The 24,519-nt window shown below is 37.2% G+C and overlaps 1 protein-coding gene and 1 pseudogene across 7 annotated transcripts in view; one reads left to right on the top strand and one right to left on the bottom strand.

Moving 5' to 3' along the window:
* Positions 1–24,519, top strand: part of WDR7 (WD repeat domain 7) — a 343,609-nt gene that overhangs the window by 184,394 nt on the left and 134,696 nt on the right. For all 7 annotated transcript variants that reach the window (XM_024103360.3, XM_005296832.4, XM_024103361.3 and 4 more), the window contains one exon: positions 24,186–24,407. In XM_024103360.3, the coding sequence (XP_023959128.2) occupies positions 24,186–24,407 (222 nt within the window). The remainder of the gene's footprint in view (positions 1–24,185; positions 24,408–24,519) is intronic.
* LOC112059265 (U6 spliceosomal RNA) lies at positions 20,672–20,769 on the bottom strand (annotated as a pseudogene).

A 24,519-nucleotide genomic window follows, 5' to 3' on the forward strand; every position in this document is an offset into this window, starting at 1 on the left:
TTGGCAGTCTTGGCAATGTGACCAGATTAGAGGATTGTAAAATTGCCGCTCTGACCAGTTTGTGAGCCACTGTGTCTAGTCATAACATATTCATATTGATTAGCAATGGCTGACATTTCAAAATGGCTGCATAGAAAAATGATGTTTGTTTTTTTGCCAGTTTGGAATTGCTAGCAAATTTTTGTTAAAATGTCAAAACAGGATCTATGTAGCAATTGGTGCTGTACTTTTTATATGACACACCAATCACGATTACAGCCTTTAAAAAGGCATTCTAAAATGTCTGTTATATTATCAGTGGAAAGCAGTGCTTGCGGTGCTTCAGCATGTAAGCTACAAAACTGAAAAGAGATTAACTAAAGATGAGGTATGCCCTCAGACATGCATATACCAACCTTACTGAATTCAGCAGCTGCCTGAGTGAGAGCAGAATTTGTTCCCCTGGCACTGGTGCTGCAAACCCTTGAGCCATGTGTACAACTTCACTCAAACAACTAAAATGATACATATCTTTTAAGTGTTTGCAAGATTGGAGATTAGATATTGGGCCTTTTTTACATTTGGAGCAGAACAGAAGCAACATCAGCCCTCCAGAGCTGTAAATCATGCTGCCACATGCCAAGGATAAAATCCATCTTGGTATCCAACTAAAACATCTACATTAAGTTGCATTATTGTATTTTCTAGATTCGAGAGTGTAGAAAATATTATAATCCAACTTTAGCAAGGTGTTGTAAATATGTAATTTATCAATCACAAACTTCTGTACAGTGTGTATATTAATCTCAAGGCGCTGACTAAAGGCACAAAAGCAAGGAAATTAAAGTTTAAACTATTGCTCCCTACTTTATTGTATACCTTAATAATATTACACACACTGAAAGTCTCATATTATTACTCCAATGCAGTATCTAAGAAAGAATGCAAAATTAAATCTGAATTACTTTAATTTTGATAGTTTAGATCCTCTTCTTTAATATGTATACATATTTAACTTTTTAAAAATGCTAAATCTGTGCATGTGTTTTACATTTTTTTTGCCCATATTTTCTTGATGGCACTCAGTGTAATGTGTAGCTGACAAGTACCATACTTAAAGCCTTTTTATTTTGTGTATTAAAGTAATATGTCAGTACTACTTATTCTGCTGGTTATTGCAAGAATGTCGGTGTTTGTGGAAAGCTTTTAGAATTAGTAAGGTGATTGGTCTTTAATTCTTTGTCTTTTTGGCGAGAGGTGCATTGTTCCAACTTTGTGCAATATTCCTTTGTTCCATGGCTACGCTGAATAATTTTATTAACTTGGCAAAAGGTTGTCCTCTTTCCTTTAGAAAAGCATTTATGGCTTTATTGTTTTCTGATGGTTCCCCATCTTTCCTCATTGACATCAGGTAGACGTTTTTCAGAATGTCTCTTTCATTAATTCAGTTAAAGGTTTTTCTTTTGATTAATTTATCTTTCTAAACTGATATTTAGAATAACTCTGTTAACTATAGAAGTCTTTGGGGTTTTTACATTTTTTCTTTTTAAAGGAACATTGTCAGGTTAATAATAATAAATACCGCTACTTTGCTCTTATATAGCACTTTTTCATGAGTAGATCTCAAAGTGCTTTACAAAGGAGATCAGTATCATTACCCTTCTGTGAAAAAATCATGTATTTTAAAAATCAAACTTTCCCTGTTTGTGTTACTGAGAACACTGGAGCTCATTGGCATTGAAGTAATTTATTTTTCTTCATTTATGCTGTTTAAATTTTCTTTTTGGGTTGTGCTTCAGAAGGAAAATGAAAGCTGACTTAATTTTCAAATTTGTTTCTAGTAATTTCACTGTCTGGTTCTCTTTCAACAGTTCAGTGTCGTATGTTTGGGTTGCAAATGCTTCAGGAAGATGTTTAAATCTACCCAGACTTTTATTTGAGCTAACAAAAAATCATGAAACTATTTCTGTTTGTTTAGATGTTTAACATATCCGAAATATTGCATCTAAATTACATGAAATTGACTATGAGGCATCTATATTCATAGGGTGACCAGACGTCCCGATTTTATCGGGACTGTCCCGATATCTGTTTGTTTGTCCCGCGTCCCGACTGATGTTCGGCCGGGACACTGGACAAACAAACACTTTTGCCCTCCGCTCCGGCGCTTGCACCCCCGCCCCAACTCCGCCCCCTTCTTCCCCCATTGGATCCCTCCCCAAATCCCTGCCCTGACCCCGCCTCTTCCCCAAGCACTCTCTGGGCACGCTGCAGCCAGCTCGGTCTGCTCCCCTGGCCGCAGCTGGCTCAGCGTGTGGGGCGGGTGACTGAAGAGGGACCGGAAGCCGGAGCTTGGCCGCTGGCGTGCAGAGCCTCTTCCTCAGCGGGTGGGGGAGCCGGTCCCCTGCCCGTCCCGCCGCAGGGATGAGGCGCACTGGGCTGGGTAGTGAGCGGCGGCGGCGGGAGGGGCCCGGCCTGGGCTGGGGCGAGCGAGACGCGTTTGCAGCTGCCGCGCCAGGGGTTCCCGAGGCGCGGCAGGAGCTCAGCCCCTCCGCGGCCACGCGTCTTCCCGGGACCTCGCCTGCCTCTCGAGCCGCCCCAGAGCCCCTCCGCCGGCAGCCGAGTCCAGCCCAGGCCCGCAAACGCCGCGTGGTAGCGCCACTCTCCGCGCCCAGCGCTGCCCGGCCCCCTCCAGCCCGGCCCTGCACGCCGGCAGCCGGAGCAGCCCCCAGCCTGGGAAGGGGTGACCGGTGTCTGTGTGTGTGTTGGGGGGGGGGCAAGCAGGGCGGGCATGGGCCCACGGCGGCTGAGCTGTGGCAGAGTGTCTCCGAGACAGGCGGAGGCAAGCTGGTGGGGGGGCGGGGCGTGGAGCTCCAGCGGCTTTTTTTTTTTTTTTTTTTTGCGCCCCCCCCCCCCCCGCGGCGTCCCGATATTTCACCTGGGTGATCTGGTCACCCTATATATTCATTATAAAGAAGCAGTAAAGAGCACACAAACTTTTTTCCCTTTGTCTTCATAGTTCATTTCTAAAAGCACTGGGAGAACACTGTAAATTACATTGTCTTAGTCTGATCCAATGCTTATTGAATCCCATGGAAAGAGTCCTGTTGACTTCAGTGGGTTTTGGATCAGGCCCATAAAGAATGGGGTTGGGATTACAAAATTTGGCTTGGTAAACAGCCATTATTTTTTTAGAGACAAGGTGAATGAGGTAATATCTTTTATTGGACCAACTTCTGTTGGTGAGAGAGTCAAGCTTTTGAGCTACACAGAGCTCTTTTTCAGGTCTGGGAAAGGTAGTAAAGTGGTACCTCATCCACCTTGTCTCTCTAATATCCTGGTACCAATATAGCTATAACTATACTGCAAACATTAAATTTTTACTTAAAAACCAGATTGTCCAGAGATGCTTTATCACCTCAGGTAGAAGGACAAAACATGTAGTTTGTATTATCAAAAATGCTATATCAGTAAATCTTTTATGACATATCCTAGGATTTGCCTCTGCTATTCTAGAAGTAGAGTGCAAAATTTGCTAGTGCTAAGACATCATCAGGAACACTGGGACCAAATATAGAGTCACCCTTGTGTTTGAAAATAGCAATCACTGAGTGTGGTTTCATCGGTGAAACAGTATTATTTAGTATGTCTTAATCAGTTTAATACTTGTAAATAAGCTGTAGAGTTAGTGACTTTAAACTGAAAAGGAAAATGTTTGATTAAAAATGATAAATTGATTCTCAGTAAGATGTGTTCTGTTCTATATATTCTTATACCACCCTTACTACTGTAGTATTTGAGAAACTTCCTGCAGTGAATTAAGCAATGTGACTAATGTCTGTCACGTAATTTGTTCCCTCATCCTCTCGCCTGGGGGAGAAAAGTCTGTTCAATGTAGAGTTTAGTTTTGGTTTTGTTTGTAAATGTACATGCCGCTGTCTGTTTGTATTGGAAAAGGCAAGTCTAAGGAGCACACCTTGCACCTGAGCGGAAGGTGCTAAGGTTTGTGATGTTTCTTTAGTTCCTTTTGGAGTTCATTCCACAGTCTTGGTCTGGTCTCTCAGAATTCTCTTTCTCTTTAACAAATAAGCTTTACCCTTGTGGAGCAGAATTGCGATCCACAGTCTTCATTCTAGATCTTAGTTTAGGCCAGGGGTCGGCAACCTTTCAGAAGTGGTGCACCGAGTCTTCATTTAGTCATTCTAATTTAAGGTTTCGCGTGCTAGTAATACATTTTAACGTTTTTAGAAGGTCTCTTTCTATAAGTCTACAATATATAACTAAACTATTGTTGTATGTAAAGTAAATAAGGGTTTTAAAATGTTTAAGAAGCTTCATTTAAAAGTAAATTAAAATGCAGAGCCCCCCGGATCGGTGGCCAGGACCCAGGCAGTGGGAATGCCACTGAAAATCAGCTCACGTGCCGCCTTCGGCACGCATGCCATAGGTTGTCTACCCCTGGTTTAGGCAATCTTTTAGACATGCCGGGCTCAGGCCATTGAGCACTTTGAAGATAAGGGTAGAGAACTTGACTTGATATTCTGTGGGAAGCTGGTGTAAAGAGCAGAAGACAGGTTTGATGTGATCACAGTAACCCATGTTGCTGAGGAGATGTGCTGTAGCATTCTATACTAGTGCATTTCCTAGGGGTTGATGGATTCATACCTCGCAGTATTGTAGTGGGGTAGTCCAGACAGGAGGTGACAAAGGCTTTCACCACCACAACAGAAATTCTTTGTTTATGACACACAATTTTATTGCTCCTTAGAAATAAACAGTGGTTAAAAATTGGTTTGTACTCATGTTGCCTGGTCATTGTGCATTTGACAAAACTCTTCTAAAACTATGTTAGGAAACTGGATCTGGAAAATGATTTTCCAACACAGTTTTTAAAATAATTGTTTGGCCCACAGTGAGAAGCAAACAATGTTTAATTTGTATTCCCCCAAACTGTTTTTATGCTAGTGTTTAGGTAAAACTTCAGGTTGGATTGAGGTTATATTGTCATCTGCAGTGAAATACCTGCACTGCTGGCATACTTCATTTTATACAAAAATTGTGTCTGTGTGTGGTATTTCTCAGCAGTTGTGGTTATAACATGATTTTGCCACTCCATCCTAACAGCCATAGTTGTGATCTTTGATGTAGGACACTGGCAGGTTAATCACAAGGTTCTAAAAGACCATGCCTCTATTTTGTGCAGCTACTGGTCCATTTGAGAGAGAAAAAAAATATTGTTTAGTAGGTTGAATGGATTTTGCCAAGGTAAGGCTTTTGGTATTTGATTAGCATTGCTTTCTGCTGTCTCTTAAACTGAGTTGGTTCAGTTCAAAGCTGATTTGGTGCTTTGCAACGTGAGGTTTTGCACAATAGATTGAGTTGCTCAGTACTTAACATACTAAAATATTGGGTAGTTTCAGTAACCCTTTTTAAAAACAAATTAAATATATATATGTGTGTGTCTGTGTGTGTATATATAGATTTACCTTCATTGAAGTAGTGTGAGGAAGCTATTTAAGACTATATAGAGTAGCACATAGTTTCAGTTGAACAATGTTGGAAATTTAAATATGCAAAATTTAATTATGTAGATTGGAATTTGGCAAGGAGACAAGGGTTAAATGCCCTTACTAATGGAAAAACATGCCTATCTATTTTTACCGCTATAATGCCAGAGTAGCTTAATATTTGATTGACTGTAGTTTAGTTTAATTAGCGTTGATACTTTGGGACTCGTCTCCTTTTTTCCTATCAGATGGCAGAGGGAAGGTTGTATAGAAAATTTAAAAAATACTTGTTTTTGACATTACTATTGTGAGAGAGCTTTGAAGAGCTGATTCTTATATTTTGTCCAGAAGGCAGAGAGTTTCAAAGCTGGGAGACAGCTGCAGGAAAAGCTGTCTCCTCTTGCAAGTCTCATCATTGTTGTTGATAAATCCATTGTTCCTGAGGAGTGCATCTGCCATGGAAGGTCATGGCTGCCGAGGGAAATAGTCCCCGAGGTAGCCTCGTCCCCAGCCTGTTAAAAGCCTTGAAAATCAGGATCTGAACCTAGAATTTGATCTGGTGTTCATTGGAAAGCCAATGTAGTGTCCAGAAGACAGGGGTGATGTGCTCATGTGGGCATATCACCCCATCATGGTGGGCAGGCTGATGCATTTTGCAACAGCTGGAGCTCTTTCAGGGCTGTTTTCATTCTCTGGTATGATACACTGCAGTAGACTGACCTGAGCAGGTTTTCATGACACACTCGAGTGTGTTCTATACTGCCATTTATGCTGTTGCTGGTGCATATGTGCTGTTGCTAGAAACTCAGGTGCAGGTTTTAAAGGTTTAAAACTCTCCATGAACAGTCGGTTGTTCAGAAATGTAGATTAATTTAGGCTTTGCTATTAGATGGAATGTATTAATCCCTGATTAGACAGGACACTCAGAACTCAGTATGTGTATTGAAGGGAGATGGTGACAGGGCGGTATCAGTGAAGTGAGTTAAGTGGCTGCTGTTGCCTCCTCACCTTTTTCAGCCAGTACCAGGACCCTGTTGCCAGTAGGGTTAAATTTGTATATAATAAAGTTCTGGCCTTTTGGCCACATTTTAAATAAATGTGTTTGCCTGTTCTCATTGATTCCTGCTTCGGCAACTGTTGTGAAATCTTAAAAAATGCTATGAGTTATAAAGGGCGAAAAACAAAAGGTTTTATTTATTTTAATCTTAGTAATAAAGTTTTTATTTTTTAACTCACATTTTTGAGCAAAATCAGCAATTACTGATTTTAGGATTGGCTTACTAGGTCGTTCCTAGGGAACAGGATTTTCAGGACACTAAAGTTGTTCTCTTAATACTTAAAATTTTTTAAAGCTTACATGGTGATGATTAAGGCTATGTTTTAGTCATGGGTATTTTTAGTAAAAGTCATGGACAGGTCACGGGCCATGAATTTTTGTTTACTGCCCATGACCTGTCCATGACTTTGACTAAAAATACCAGTGAATAAAACTTGGGTGGTGGGTTGCCCGGGAGCCCCGCGGGTGCTGGGGGAGGGCGGCCTGGCTGCTTGGGGGCGGGGTGGCCAGCAGTGCATGGCCTGAGACACCCGCTGGTGCTGGCGGGAGAGTTGGCAGGGCTGGCAGGCTCCATGCCTCCCACCCCAGCAGCAGCAGAGTTTGGGTGTGGGCGGGGCAGGAGGTTGGGGCATGGGGCACCATGAGGCAGGCTCTGAGCAGCACTACCTGGGGGGCTCCCTGGAAGTGGCAACATCCCCCTCACTCAGATGTTAAGCGGAGGCATGGCCAGGCAGCTCTGCGCACTGCCTCTGCCTGCAGGCATCACCCCTGTGGCTCCCATTGGCCGCGGTTCCCTTAATTAATACTGATTTAAACACCTTATGCATTTTGTACTCAGAAGTAGAAATATTTTGAACTAGCTTTTAAGAAATCAGATGCTAAACACAGCATCTGTTAACCCTGCCTTTTTTGTTTAGTTTAGAAATGTTGCTTATTCTAAATGTGGAATTTATATTTTCTTCTTTTTAGGTGGGAAAATCCCTTTTTGTTTCAGTGTAGGGAAATAGTATTTTAAATAGATAAGCATTTAATATAATAATGGGTTTAGTGGCAGTCCTGACCTAATCAATTCTAAAATCCATTTTGTGGGTGCAGAGAAGACTTGAAGAGAGGTACTGGAGCTGACTTTCTTTTAAAAATGTGCAGTGAGATCTTTAACCTATTTACATAATTTTCATAAATGTTGAGAGGAATTCTCTTTCCCCAAAATTGTGTAACTTAGTCTGTCTACTTTTAAATAAGCACATTTATAATCATGGTAGCACCTCAACTCCATGATGATTGATTAAATAGCGTCAGATCCCCCTCCTTTACTACAGTAAACCCCATGGAATTCAGGGCTAACAGCAAAACTAAGTTTAAAATTTTTGCTTAGCTACTTCTCTTCTCTCCTCTCTGCCATTTGTTGTTGTTGTTGTTGTTGTTGTGATTGTGGTTAATTTCTGTTAACAGGTGGTAACTAATATCCAAGGCACAATATAAGCAAATGAGGGGGAATTGGATGAGGGCAAGAGGAGTTGAAGTTTTACAGCCTTTTCATGTCTAACATAAAATGTCTTTTTGATTTCTTAATTTTACAATTAGGCCTTTTTAAAAGTAAAGGGAATTGTGTATCCCTCAGACTTGCAGCCACAGCTGAACCTGCAAAAGTTCCAACTCCTCTACTGGACGTTGCTGTTTCCATGGAAATGGATGTCAGAGCAGCAAAAATAGGGGAGGGAGCAGGGAAAGAGGGGTTTTTTAATGACCATCTCCCAAAATGGTGATTTTTAAAGATCCTGTTCTCCACTATTTCTCCCTTTTCATAGGTGTTGTGGATTTAGGGAGGGTAATGTGACCTGACAAATCCTCACTGTATATTAGAGGCCTGCACAATTAAGCCTTTGTCAGCTAATTAGATTAATCTTTCTAATGCCTATTTAATTTATAGGCGTACACACAGAATGCATAGTTGTGAAATTTCAGGTTATGCACACAGCAGGATATATCAAAATCAAAGCATATAAGAGGTTTCCTATACCATTAGAATGCAGAAATATATCATATGTATTGTATCAGTTTCCCTATATATTTGTAAAATATCACACCTTTTTCAGATTTTTTTAAACAAATACTCTAAACAAAATGTGTGTGCGCCCTTCTTAGTGAGTTACTATTTTTAAAGTGAATTTTGTGCTTGAAAGCGGAAGGCTTGTTTACCCACATATTACTTACCGCACAGGCAACAGTAGTAGTACAGTTTTACTCCCAAAGCCCTGAAATAGTTTTTAGGCTGATATGGAGAGACCCACTTCGAGAGGTGATAGGCTAGTAAAGTGTCTATGCTCACTGCCTCCCTAGCCTCTCTGCTGAGACTGCCAAGGGCCAACTGTGATTGATGATTTTTGTAATAGGAAATCCTGTCCATAAGAACTAGAATTGGACATTCACCTCACTTAACAAGGTCAATAAGCAGCTATCAGACAAGCTCTGACTTTTTAGCAGGTGAGGAAAGGCAAGATTATTTTTCTTGTTTTGGAAAGGACATTTTTAAAGTTTGGTTTGATTTCAAGATCATCATGAACAAATCGCTGTTGGAAGGTGGGTTTGTGATGTGATAATGCCTCTAATCACAGTACATTAGGTTAGTTAATTTACATATTGCAATACTGTTGGTTAAAATATGGTACAAATTGTCTGAGCTTTTTCTCACATTTTAAAGAAAGGCCATATTTCACAGCTGTGGTGCCCAAACACTGAAATATAGCACTCAGACAACACAGCATGAAATAAGAGTTTCGCTCTTTGGCGATGGGAGATCTGCTTTTTCTTTTCTGTGTGGCAGTCCCAGTAGAATCTATTAACATGTACTGCATAAATTGGCTGTGAAGTGCAGAAGAATTCCAGAGACAGTTCTTATAACACAAGGTTAAAATTAGATACATGTGCAGTAGATGTGGCATTAAGATACTCTCTGATGTACAGCAGCCTTCTTTGTAGCTATGAGCTACCTGGACCAAATCCCATTAAAGACCGTTGAAAGATTCATATTGACTTCAGTGGAGGTTGGATCAGAGCCTCTATAAACAGATGACAAGTGAAGAAAATTACTGATTTGAAATACAGATTATATAATTCTCATAACCATTTTGCTTCTATTCCTGCTAGTGCAACTGTGGAATTGTTATATGCAGGAGTTGCAGTGAAACAGGTGTGATCTTCTGCCAGATTTTTCATCTATGGAAATTCACATTTTTGGATCACAACAAGAGTGGGTTAATCATTCAGGATTTTCTGCAATTTCACACTAAGTGTAAACAGGTTAAATCTGAGTCAGTCTGATCATTTTAGGGTTGCCAACTTTATACTTGCACAAAAACGAACACCCTTGCTTCGCCCCCTGCCCTGCCCCTCCTCTGAGGCCCCGCCCCCACTCACTCCATCCCCCTTCCCTCTGTCGCTCGCTCTCCCCACCCTTGCTCGCTCACTCATTTTCACCGGGCTGGTTCAGGGGGTTGGGGTATGGGTGGGGTGTGGGCTCTGGGGTGGGGGTGGGGCTGGGGATGAGAGGTTTGGGGTACAGGAGGCTGCTCTGCACTGGGACTGAGGGGTTCAGAGGGTGGGAGGGGAATCAGGGCTGGGCCAGGAGGTTGGGGCATGTGGGGGGGTGAGGGCTCCAGCTTAGTGGACTCTAGGGTGGGGCTGGAGATGAGGGGTTTGGGATGCAGAAGGGTGCTCCGGGCTGGGACCAAGGGGTTTGGAGGGCAGGAGGGGGATTAGGGCTGAGGCAGGGAGTTTAGGGTGCGGGGGGGGGGGGGGGTGCAGGCTCCAGGCAACGCTTACCTCAGGCAGCTCCCGGAAGCAATGGCATGTCCCCCCCCTCCAGGTCCTATGTGGCGGCGTGGTCAGGCGGCTCTGCGCGGTGTGCGCTGCTTTGTCCGCAGGAGCCGCCCCCACAGCTCCCATTGGCCAATGGGAGCTGCAGAGCTGGCACTTGGGGAACAGAGCACCTTAGCTGCCCCTACGTGTAGGAGCCAGAGGGGGACATGCCGCTGCTGCCAAGAGCCGCGCAGGTAGGGAGCCTTGCCTTAGCCCCACTGCGCTGCTGACGAGACTTCTGCTGCCAAGGTCCCTTTTCAAAGTTGAAAATAGGACACCTGGCAACCGTAGATCACCTGTGCTGGCTAGAATTGGAGCACTAGGGCAGAATCTCTTGGGACAAGTAAATGTAAGGGTAGGCCACAGACTTTGAGAAGCTGTTTTCCCATCATTATGCAAAATACCCATTATCTTAATGGTATTAACTTACATAAAGTGCCTACGTGTCTGAGACAAACATTGTCAGTAAATCTTTAAAATCTACAAATTTACATTTGGAAATGCCTCTTGTCCTGAGTTCTAATAGAACTTTTGGATCATCAATTTTTTTATCACATGTTAAATCATTTACATGGACCTGATGCCCAACGTGTTATATGATACACCATTTTGTTGAGTGAAATATGCGATTTGTTAAAGTGTGATTCTACTCTGAAAAGTGACTACTATTTATTTATTTATTTAAAAGCATTCTGGGATTTTGTATTCCAGGGAATGTCAGGTCAGAGGTACACAGTTTACAAGTAAGGTTTTTTTCCCTTCACGTTGCAATGCTGTAAATTTCATATTCCACAATGCATTAAGCCATGTTCTTGTTAGGTCACATATCACCAATTATAAAAATTCTGCAATCAGATTTTAGTTATTAATAATATTTTATATAGCAACAAAGATAGCATGATGCTGTGTAATACAGATAGAATTTGATTCCTTGCCCCACAGAGTTTACAATCTAAGACCTCAATCCTTGCCAAAGATATATGCTGTGGAACTCTGCTTGTTTAAATTCAGATTTCAAATTAGTGTTTTAGGTCTTGAGACATTATTTGGGGTTCTCCAAATGAGCAACCTCAAAAGCCCATATATGTTCTGACTCTGTGAGAATATAGCAGGTGTTCATGCAACACTGAACTTCCCAATAATATAGTATCTAGTCAGCTCCTTGCACCATCCTGCAATAGAAGAATCTGTTGTACCCATTGCATCTTTTAAAAAACCCAGCTGATGTTTACAGATAAAATGTTCATTTTTCTCTTTGCAAAATAGTTTAATTGTGCTTGAATTTTCCAGTCCAAATACTTCAATGATTTTTCTTCCTATTTAAAAAAAAAAAAAGTTTGCTTATACAGCCTAGTACTTATGTAACCGTCAAATAATAGAGCATTATGTATGTATAATGCAAAAGGAAAAATTTAGGCCCTGATCCAGCAAAGCATTTAGTTGTATACATAACTTTAAGCATATGATTACTCCAGTGAAGTCAATGGGAGTACCTTAGTGCTTAAAGTTCTGCACATTCTGAAGTGCTTTGAAATAAAAATCTGTTTCCTTATGAAGTCTATAATCTAGCAAACTCCCAAGAAGCTACTATTACAGAGTGAAAAGAACTTATAAAATTACAAAAAAAATTCATAATGGTGATTCCTATGACATACATTTAAACTAATCAATCTTCTTACTCTGTTTGACATCAAGAAAAATAAAGTTCTGACACAAACTTTATAGCTGTAACTTCAGAAGTCTAATCTTAGATTTTTTGCTGTTTTCTTATTCTACAAAGTTAAATACATTCTATTTTTGAAGTTATGGTCATTTAAAGCAATCGCCTACTTATACACAGTCCATTTGACTCAAGTTGAGAAAAAGATATTAACTGTAATTGGAATAATTGTATTGAAAATTATTTGTTTCTACATTTCAGATATCTGTAGTTTAAGTTTACAATACTTTCTTTCTTTAAATAAGCAATGTCACTTAATGTAAATTAAATAAAACATGTTGAACATAAAATAATCTAATATTTTGATCTGTTATATTGTACACAGAAATGTGTAATTTTACCTACTTATGCAAAATTTTAAAAGCTTAGCTCATAAATTTAATTCTTTTACTAGTCTTTGGTTGCACTTTGATAAATAAATAGATCATCTTAGATTCAGTAGGTCAATTGCAGCATAATAATAGCTATTCAGAGGCAATTAAATTGCTTTTTTCATGCCGGCATGTGAGCGCGCCCTTTCACAACCTTCAACTTGATTCGCGGTGATTCAAAATTAACTTAAAAGTCTTGTTTGCTGACAGCTTAAAGCTTAATTGACTGAAAGCCAAATAGAGTGTGTTCTGTATTCAGCACTAGGGCTATTGATAAAGCCATGTGTAAATTGCGCATGTTGAAAGACACCGATTGGGCCCCCTGTTCTCGTATTAGCCCACAACTTAGCATTGCTGCACAGTCAGAATTGCTTTGTCAAGCCTTTTATCACATCAGGTTAACTCTCTCTGGAGTTCCTCCAGCAGCTGCAGTCTAGTATTGAGCTTCTGCAATACAGTAGGGCCTGTTATAATTTTGATGCTGATTTGTGCTTTCCTTGTTGATGGCTTTCTTTTGCTTTTACTTCTAAACAAATCAATGTATTGGTAACGTCTAAAATGATACGTTCTTCTGCATTTTTCTGAGTAAGGATGTATATACTCATTTCTCATAATTAATACGAATACACAGCTGTAAACCAGAAAGTGAAAAGCATATCCTATTGATTATACTGTTTGAAAGTGAAACCTAATTGGAGATTCAATGCTTTGTAATCATAATAAAATATACATGCATGTTAAAGAATATTGCGTTAAAGAATCAAGAAATTGCTAAAAATGTACCTATTACTACTTGTGAATCTTAAAATATTTGTGCTGACATACTAGCCAATAATATTTAACTTTACATGTAAAGCTCTTCTTTGTTTTTTCTGAGTCAGTCAGTATTTCCCCATAAAATATTCCATGCTTTAATATAACAGGTTAAATAATACAGAAATGTATAGTCGCATGTAATAGTCACATGTTTATATTAATAAAAATATGTATGCATAATAGACCACAAAATTTGCTTGTGTATTTACATTACATGTTTGCACACGGAAAATAAATTCCAGGCCCTTCCCTCTATTTGTTACATACCCAGTTTACTCTCACTGATATCACTGGGAATTTTGGTGTTCAAGGAATATAGAATCAGCTTTAAGAAAAGGCTGAGAATCTATCACTAAATATAACTGCTGTTTATTACTTTTGAGAAACTAGGTGGGTTAAACTATAGCTACATATACAACTCTGAATGTCCCTTTCTTTTATTAATTTGCTAATCCATACTGTTAAATGATTCTAAATATATTTCTGCCTTGCTTCCCTGTGGTGGTATTCAGCTTTCCCTTTTTATGTCACAACTTTGGCACCCAATTTTTACTTTATAATTTTACCTTTTAAGTTTTCATTTGCGTAGAGGTAAAAATTTTCTTAAAATTAATGTACAGATACTGTGATGAGACCCACCCCCCTAAAAATAAATACATCCTATTATTTGTGTGTAGTAATGGTTGGATCATTTCACTGTCAAAATGATTTAATTAAGCATTTTAAGTTATTTAATGGAAATATAGTCAAACAAGCCATGGAGAAATGTATTTTAATCATATTAAAACTGGGATTAAAAAAAAAATATATTTTAAAAAACATTTTTATGAAGCTGGATGAGTCAAAATTATATGATCTTTGCAGTGTTGTTGTAGCTGTGTTGGTCCTAGGGTAGTAGAGAGACACCCACCTTGTCTCTAAAATTGTATAATGACATTTGAAAGTATTCATTCTGCTGTTAACTTTTAACAATTTTGCTTACAGGAAAAGTGAATTTTAGTTTCTAAAAAACATAGGACTTAGAGTCTGATTTTGCTGTATCTCTTATTGATTTCCTGGCAGATCATGGCTATCTAATTTTACCTGCCTTCTCATTGATTTCTAGTAAGAACCTGATCTATTCTTAAAGAATCCGGATAGGTTGCAACTCATTTTCAAAATGACTATAATTTAAAATAGTTTTACTCTTACATTCCCTTTCAAGAAAGTAGTAATCATGTTTCAGTAAAACCACTATAAATCTGAATTTTACATTTGGATGTTTTACCTGTGTACAGAGAGATTTGATATTCAAGAATGAATTGCTTTTATTGATCAGGTGATGAAGTTTGGTTGTTTTTTTTGTTTGTTTTGGTTTGGTTTTGGTTTTGGTTTTTATAAATTATTTTTAACAACAATTAATCTAACATATCTTTAAAAGCATTTGAGAAAACATTTTTATTTTTTATTGTCTAGCTATTAACTACATGCAAACTAACTAGTCTCTTTTCAGACACAAAACTTGCTGACAAGTGACCTTTAACTATTATTTTGTAATATTTCGTTTCCTTGTTAAAGTTGTAGGTATTGGTATTTCTAGCTGTGTTTTTAATGTAACCAGAACTGATGCATTGGCAAGAAAAAAATATTATGAAATTCTAGTATCAATGTAGTATACCTCATGATTCATTTTTCAATATTCATATCAGTTTAAATACTGTCACATTGTAAGAATATAATTTTATTAATCTACTAATTCAAAATGAAAACAAGAAAAGGTATTCTAGGTTTGGTTACTCAGATATTTAACTCTGCCATTTGTTGTTTAATGTATGTTTAAATATACTAATAACTCTAAGACGCAAGATATTGTTTAATTATTGTTATTTGTTAATCTTATAACTTATAGAAAATTCATTTATATATATCTAGGTAGATATTTTTATTTTCTATAGTATATTGCTATTCACTAGACTGTTATTCTGTACTGTAGCATTCTTTTTATGACTGAATATTTCACTCTATTGAATTTCAAGGAGCATAAAATGGATGAAGATGATTCTTTTTCTCTCAGAGCGTAGACCAGTGAAAAATTGTCCTAGACAAAATGGATTCTTTACAGTTTACATTGGGAAAGTAGGCCAGATTTCTTTTTCACTTTAATAGAAACAAAATAGAATTTCCTTTTATTTACAGTAGAACCGCATACTCAGAATATCCCAGTTCTGTGAGGCATATATTTTATGTATGTATGTTCTATTTCTAATATTATTTTTATTGTTATGCAATTATATGAGGGTTAAGATTTTATGTATGTTATTTGTACATTTATGCAGATGATATTGATGAAATAAGCTATAGATTTCTAATATATTACAGCACAAAACTGAGAAATCTATGGAATTTTAAATGCTGCATACAGATGCACAATTTTATCTAGTAACTGAAATTACAAGATCATCACACAGTAAATATTTGTATAATTTATGAATCTTTATAATTTATACATGTATGGTAAAATAAACAAATGGTAGCATAATAAATACAATGCACAGGCATACTTAAAATTAATTCTCAACTCATTAAATAAATCTGACATTATACGGCTTTTAACAGAATTATATTAAACTAATGTAATGATCACTTAGTCAAACTTACCAATGAGAGAGAGACAAACATTGCAAGGCATAATAATTAATTTGTGGTCTTGGATTTTAAAAATGAATAGGGAATTTCCAACACACATACTTTCCAAATAAATTGTTGGTGAGCAAAGAAAGGGTTAATTTAACTGGAAAGAAAACAATCAACTGTATATTTGTACATACCAAAAAGGAAACATTACTGCTTAACATGCTATTCTGAATTAAATAAATATTTAATTTTTGATCCTTGTTTGCTGTATCTTGTTAGGGATAGCCAGTGCCCGACAGTAACAACCTCAGTATTTTGCAGTTAAAGGTGAAATTAGTTTGTTGTGATTAGTATAGTGCATCCTCATTATAATTCAACAATTAAAGTCCAAGTCCGTGTTACCTGTAACAAAACAGGCAACAGAGTGAATCTCAAAAGAAATCCATGGATAGATTAGTACAGTTATTAAAATCTCATCTGTCACTGGTCTAAATCTGAAGATTGAGGCAAACTGAGGTTAGGAAATGTTAAGAATCACTGACAATGTGCAATAAGATATGAAACAGTTTCAGTAAACCGTAAATATATGAGTAAATATAAGATTACAAATAGTATTCTATTTTGACAAGACCATATACAAATCATTTAATCTTCATGGATACCTGGAAGCTATGAATATATTGTGCATTCAGTGAAACCATGATATTCCAAGGTATGTTGTAACAAGGCCATAAGTTGTTAAAGAGAATGGTATAAACATCACTAAGTGCTAATGAGTACTTGGTAGTCTATAGTAACACTTTAGTGAATGCTGAACAAGTTTAGATGTTAAGCTTTTTAGGAAGAATGAATGATGGCTAATGATTATTTAATGACAGATCCCTGGACTGAAAGGCACTTAGGACTCAAAGTGTACTGCAAAGCCTATTTCTCAAAGCTTCAGACAGGTTTATTTGGTCTCACCTTGAATAAAACACTGTTGTATTGGTTTCATTGGTGTGGATTTAAACACATTATCAGCTTAGAATAGCAGCAGCTATGCTGTAGAAAATCAGTGTCTTAACCCTTATGGTTGCTGTTAGCTACCCTTAAATGTTTTGGTTACAGACTTATGAAATTGCTAACAGATGTAAACATGAATATTTCAATATTAACTCATGAATAAAGACATTGAATTTTGCAATCACCTATTTCAAGGAGTCTGTAATGAATAAGATGAAATGAACTCACTAGAATCATAAGGATTTACAGATGGGTTCTAATCCCATACTAAGATTTCCGATCATACTTTGTATTCGTGGATGTCTATGCTGTTAGAGACAAAGCCCATCAAATTAGAACTTTAAACCAAGGTACCTTCTGCTCATTTCTGGGGCTTTCTTGGTGGATGTAAATGTTTGCATGATTGTTTTTAGAAAGAATACACTCTAGTATTTCGTTTTACCATAAGAGGTTTTAACATTCTGTGCTATGTTTGAGATGCTTCATTATGTGGTTAGTATATAACTGGTGTCCAAATCATGGGCACCTCAAAAAGGCAAGTCATGCTGTTTAAAAATATTCTGTGTATTATTAATATAAATGGTTATTCTTGTTAACCCATAGAATGTTTCCTGCAAAAGAAAGATATTGCAATTTTCTGTACGTTTTAAATGTTTAAATATAAAATAACTGTACATGATTTGAAATGAAAATTAAATAGAAAAAATCTTGACTTTTAAAATATTATAGTATATTTGTAATATATTATAATATTGCCACTCCATTACTCTTCCTTTTGGGGAAAAATATGCCACTGCCCTAATCTCATAACTAATGTTTCATAAACTGAATTTTTAAATGGTGTTTTGAGTGCTCTCAAGCTATCTAAATATGCAAATCTCCTTTCTAGAAATTGTACACTTTACCAACTTCAGAAAAGTTTGGTAAAATCTGCAGTAAGATATTTTTCTTTAAAAACCTGAAATTTTGCTTTTTTTCTTATTGCCACGTGGCCCAGTGTGTGATATTTTAGTAGCCCCTATCTATATATAAAACAAAGAGAATCATTAAAAACACTAATTAGATTTTTAAATTGAAGTGCTTGTACTTCTGCTGGGCAAGTTTTATATGAAACGCACAAAATTCTAGAAGGTGTGCCACAGGAGTCTAGCACATTATAAATGACTATATGGTAAACTACTCTTTCATTCTTACTACCTACTGACCTTAATTATTATCTCAATTATATGAATAATTAAAAGATTGTTTAATAGCCAGACTGGTAGCCTTGTAGTTAGTGCATTAAACTACTGCATGAGACCCATGTTTAATTCACAGGCTTGATCCCCAGGCCAGCCTAATGGGGGGGTCGGGGGGGCTATGAAAGTATCAGATTAAGGTGTTTCTGAGGAGGGAGCACCTCATATTTACCCCAGTTTTACAAGGACTGGCATTGATTTTTCTCTAGTGAGAATCCAATCCAGTCTCTTAATGTTGGGGAAAGAAAGAATAAAGAAGTCCATTGATTGGCAGTAGAGGAGGAGAGTTCTCCATTGAGGATCAAGGAAAAAAATAGTAGTTTACCCATTTAAACCTTTAACCTTTTATCATGCAGCATAAGCTTTTGAATGTGCTGTCAGGACATGACAGATAGGTGCACCCACATAAGACGTATGTTTACTACAGGTAGCCATTAAATGTTTAACAGTACTAGTATATATTAACATTGTTGGGCTTCAGAGTTAACAGTCACTGAGAAGTTCCTCCCTCTTTTGTTGTTTGTTGTCAGGCTTCTAGATTCAAGATAGCACTGTATTGGTTTGCATTCTAAAAGTTATGGTGACAATCAAGCTACAAACTAATTTAAAACAAAATTAGAAATCAAAAAAGTAATCATCATAATAAGTTGTATAGAAAACCAGTTCTGGGGACATCTCTGTGGATACACTAATGGTCTCATTCTTCTCTCACTTGCACTGATGTAAATATCAGTAACTCCATGGAAGTCCACATAATTACCCCAAGGTAAAATAGTTGTAGGTTGAGGTTCTACAACTAAGATCAATAGACAATTGTAATATAAATGTAAAGGACTTTAAAAAGTAGAAGTTTATCTCCATAATTAGGATAGTGGTGGTGTAGAATCCGTAACAACTCTTAGGAGAAAGTGACACCTAAGAAAATGTGACAACGTGTTTATTCTGACATCCATATGTAAGTGACCCATATTACTTAGGACTTATGTAAGTATTGAGAGAATGATGTAAAATCTTGTGACAACGATGGTGTTGATTCTTTTAAAGTTTGAGCTAGTTTGGATTTCTACTTAGGCAATCTGGACATGATTTGTTTAGAAAAGAAATGCACAGGATATTCAGGCCCAGCATTAGAAAACTTGATCTGGTTAATAAGGCAGCTCACCTTTATTATATAAAATTACTAAACATGGGCAGGACATTTATAGTCCAGCAGGGGTCATGATACACATCTATAATATTCTCCAGTTCAAAAATAAACAACACTCCAAAATATCACAGGGTGGGTTTGTGGAGGAATTTTGTCTGTTACATCAGTGGAAGAAAACTGCCAACATAATGAATAGCTAAATTTTCAGGCCCTCCGAATATTTGTACATAGTAGCAAGGGCTACTTTATTCATTTCATCAATGAAAGAAGGAACCATAACTCTCTGGAGGCTAAATCAAATGAATTATATTGTCTCTCTTCCCACTTGTGGCAAATATTCTGCTACCTCCCATTCTGAGTATTGTTTTATACTATTATTTTTCAGTTCTGGTTTATTTGAGACATTAACAACTCTTCATAAGGTTTGAGAAGCATTGAAATATTGTAGACATTATTATTTTCTTCTATTGTGTATTGTCTTAGGAGCTAACTACCTGGGAAAAGTTGTAAGTTGGCATTTGGCTTTCTGTTAAATGTTCTGATCAATTTAAAGTGCTTGTTCTGTGCATATGATTTGCTAAATTTTTAAATGCAGTTAACTTTAATTTATTTGCAATATAAATAGGACAATAAAGGTTATCTGCAGTGAGTTACACTTTTAAGAGCTTGTTACGAATGTATTGGGTTAATGTATATGTTGTGAGAAAATTGTTTTGCTTTGTCTGAGGAAGAATTATTTAAATTACCCAGCTTTAATTTTTGTGTAAATGTTTTGTGTAGGGGCTTGAAAATAACCTTTTTGTATGTTCAGATTTTCCAGTTGTTGTGAACGTTAAACTGCAATTATAGAATTTATTTTCATCTCACATTAATGTAAAAAATCCCATATCTTCATTGTAGTTATTAGATATTCGGTTTATAAAACTTCCTATCTTTTGAAAACTGTCTCCAAAATTTCAAATCCACAAAATGTGTCATTGGTTGTTGCTATTAATCTCTGCTTTTGCCACATTGTGCTGTATATGCTTTTCTTAACAGAAAAGAGGGTAAAAGATGGGGAGAACATGATAATGGCAAACAAGGAGGATATTTTTATTTGTTTTGAGTGAAATACTCTTGAATGAAACATACGTGCCCTGAGAATATTCTCACTGAAAGTCATTCTCTATGGGCAGTGCTTTCCAAATCTAAATTACCGCATTCAGTGTTTAATGGTAGGTGCTATAGAAGTTGCTGAGATAGATACAAGAATTGAAAGTAGCGTTTGTTTTTTGGGTAAGGTGCTGGATTGAGATTTGGGTTCTAGGCATGGTTCTCCCCTTACTACTATGATCTTGGGCAAGTCACTTAATCATGCTGTGCTTCAAATCTCCATCTGCAATGAATTTGCATGTCATCGTTGCGCAGGGACCATTATAATCTTCTCTGTATCATTCCAATTCTAGTATGTGCTGCCAAAGCATGAGTAATATAGTTCTTTTCTCCCACCCTTTGTCTTTCCTGTCTATTTAAACGTTGATCATGGGTTCTCCACTGGCAGGCCCCCTGCACCCACACAGTGCCCCATTTGTTTAATTAATTTGCTGTGTTGACCAAACTTGTTAAAACTGTTTATTTCTTGTTTTGTTTGATAGAAAGTATTGTATATGTGCATTATACATAATCACGCTTGAAATGTCTCTCAAAAATGACAAGGTATGCCATGGAAAGCAGAGGCTGAAAGCTTGATGTTTGTTAGTTTTCTCCATTGAGGAATATTATGATATAGATGTTTATGGATAATGATTAAATCTTATTGATTACATTCACATGTGTAGCATTCTACATAAATGGCTAAAATATGCAAGTTTATAGTCCACCGTAACTTTATATAACAGCTTTGTATAGACTTGTAGCACTTGATGGGGGCACAGCTGGAAAACATCCTGGGTGGACTCAAACCAAAAGAGGCATCCACTCTGTGATCAGAATCCACTACATTAGCAACATATGTTCTTATGGTTTATCCTTACATTGTCCTAGCATCTACTTCTCTGAGATTTTAATACCTAATACAATAACAGAGTACCATCAATATGTTCCTAATAGGAGATATAAAGTATCTGGTAGTAGTCCATCTCTCATAAAACTGCCTTTACCCTTAATTCAAATTAATTGATTCCTATTCCAGTTAAACCTGAAGAACTTAATATGTCTTTTAATCCTTTTATTGTAAGCTAAGATAAAATTAATTTTACCCTAGAACTCTGCAAAGCCAATTAACATGATCTTTAGAGTTATTTAGTAAAGTGCTTCAAACTGTTAAATTTATCCTGACCTCGTGGTTGCACTCTGACTGCTTTTTAAATGAAGTAATCAATATCTCACAGCCCTTTAAACAGTTTAAACTTCTAAAATATTTTACTCATATTTTTATTTAAACAGTTTAGAAAAATATTTACTCATTAAGGTATCTGTAGAGACAATGGTTAACTACTGGCTTTGTTTTAGTATTAAAGAGATTTTATGCTTTGAAATATATTTTAATATATGTGTTCATTTTGCTAAATCTGAGCAAATGAAGAAATCTGTCACTTCTATTTGTGTGTAATACAGAAAGTGTGTTATCTATATGGTTTAAAATGTAGAACATTTTCTCCTTTCACCGGTGTAGCTTCTTTTTTCCATGTAGAGCTATTTGAGGTTATTAATTTTCTTACTGTGATAGGGTGATCAACCGTCCTGTCAAGAAAATGGATCTCTGTGTCACCCTTTAGCATGATTAAATGGAGGCACGTCGCTGTGAGAAAATACCAAATTTTCATGAGACAAATGCAACTGTAGAAAGGACTATTTTTATAGACATTTCATTTTAAAATCTCCCATTTGGCTGTCAGTTTATTTGTAGGCAATCATTACAATTAATTGTGTGTTCCTACTAATAATTCAAAGCAAGTAAGGGCAAAAACAAGTGCTCACTCAGATTTTTTTTTCCCTGTGAAGGAGGAAAAAAAAATACAATGATGAGAGAGAAGGAGCAATTTATGTTGGTACAATGAGTTGCTAATGAGACTGTCAGAACTACATTACCTTCACCCTGTTTTGGTCACAGCATTTACTGCTTTGTTAACAAAGAGTCAGATTCTTACAATCTAGAGACTCTTGAGAAGTACAGTTGTAAGAATTGCTGAGATTTAAACTCCTATATGCTTAATATACAGACCATGAGTGGCAGTGTCAGACAGTGAATTTTCATCTGTAAATTGTGAGATAAATGCATAATAGCCTTCTTTTTAGAATATAATTAAAATATCTGGCAATAGGGCGATTGATAGTTTAACTTTAACTTCAGAATTCTGGCGTTATGGGACACGCACCTGTTAATGGGTTACTTGTTAGTTTAGGGGTGAAATTTGACAGATTTATTGGACGTGGCTTATGATTTTAAGGATCTTGTTTTAAAATACACCCTTTACGGTACAATAAAGGGTTAATTCAATATTATTGTAATCAAACAGAAGGAAGAACAACAAGGTGGGGGCAGGAATTCACCAAGTGCCTCTGTTGTTTAATTTCCTACTGGAAGCAGCACATGTGTTTTTTCTTTCTTTCTTTTCTTTTCTTTAAGCAGTGGCCATTGCAGAGGCTGAGCGGCTGGGGTCAATGCCTTGCCTATTGATCAGTATCCCTGCAGTCCCCTGCTCCAGCATCTGCTTCATTGGCTTCTTTCAGTGCCTGCTTCAGTACATTAGAATAGAAATCCATAACCAGAGCTGTGCTCATCCAAGCAGGGGAAGAAACTAAATTAAATGGTATAAAACAATCTTGGATCAGGAGTTTGTGCCAATTCATCTTGATCTAAGATGTCACACCGGGCTCTCTGTCTGAGCACCTGGGCTAGAGGCGGCCATAGTGAAAATAGATGGAGCCGCGATCATTCATTTGTCAGCTAAGGAGCTCGGCAGCGGTTAGCAATTCCCTTCTGCAGAGGTCAGCTGACAGAACAATCAGTGCAACTGCAGAATAGAGCTTTCCTTTGAACTATTGTTATGGAGCATGCTTCTTGCTGGGGCTGGGGGAGGGGAGCATGGTTTGCTTCATGTTCCAAGTATGCTATATAAAACACATAAAAGGATACTATATTTATGTATCGAAATCTCAGGTACCATTTGTGTGCTGTATATCTTAATTATGTATATGTGAAATAAGTTATAAAAAATTAAAATGTTTAAGTATCACTTTGTTTGTAGTCGATTTTCATCCTTCTTTCTGGGAAGGCAGTGACTATTGATTTTTTCCCCCTTAGCATTGTTAAGGTTTTAGATTCTTACCCACCCCACCCCACCCCACCCCTTTGGTTGGCATATCACCATCATAGCCACAACATCACCTGAATTGGGACTATATTCTAATAGGGATGCTTATACTTTCACTCTTTTTCAATTAACAAATTTGGAGGAACTATGAAACTAAAACAGCTTTTCCTATAAGAACATGCTACTTTTCTGTAGGTGGTACTGAAGACTGAGGAAAGGGAAAATCGTACTTAAATTTTTAGCCTGGACTGGGGACTCTGAGAGAAAAAATGGAACCAGGACCAATCATCTAAAAATTGTCTGGCTCCACATTTTCCTGTAGGGGGAAGTAAGCATAGCAAACAAGTGCCTTGAGATTGAAAAGAGACCAGTTTTGTCCTCCCATTTGACCTTTGATATGTATTTGATGTTTTCTGACAACTCTCAATAACATTTTCCCAGCAGTATATGTTCAAATAGCTGAAAAGTAGTTTTGTTATAAATATGAAAAATTCTCATAAATGTGTAAAATTTGATTGGGATGGCCTTCCACTTCTAATATTGTTGACCAGTCATCCTAATGCCCTTTATTTTACATTGCAGGTTGTCTGTCTGGTCTCCCACAAATGAAAAAAATATCTACCTCTTATGAGGAGAGACGGAAGCAAGCCACTGCTATTGTCTTGCTAGGAGTGATTGGAGCAGAATTTGGAGCTGAAATTGAACCGCCAAAACTGTTGACGAGGCCACGCAGTTCCAGTCAAATTCCTGAGGGATTTGGTTTAACTAGTGGTGGATCAAACTATTCCTTGGCAAGACATACTTGTAAGTATTCTATGTTGTGTCCTCCATTGCTCTTTTAACCACCTCATAACTATTCAATGGGTTTTATTTCAATACTCCTTGTTCACTAATCTCATTTTCATAGAGTAAGGAA

This window comes from Chrysemys picta, chromosome 6, assembly GCF_011386835.1.
Source record: "Chrysemys picta bellii isolate R12L10 chromosome 6, ASM1138683v2, whole genome shotgun sequence".
In the NCBI taxonomy this organism is placed as follows: Eukaryota; Metazoa; Chordata; order Testudines; family Emydidae; genus Chrysemys; species Chrysemys picta.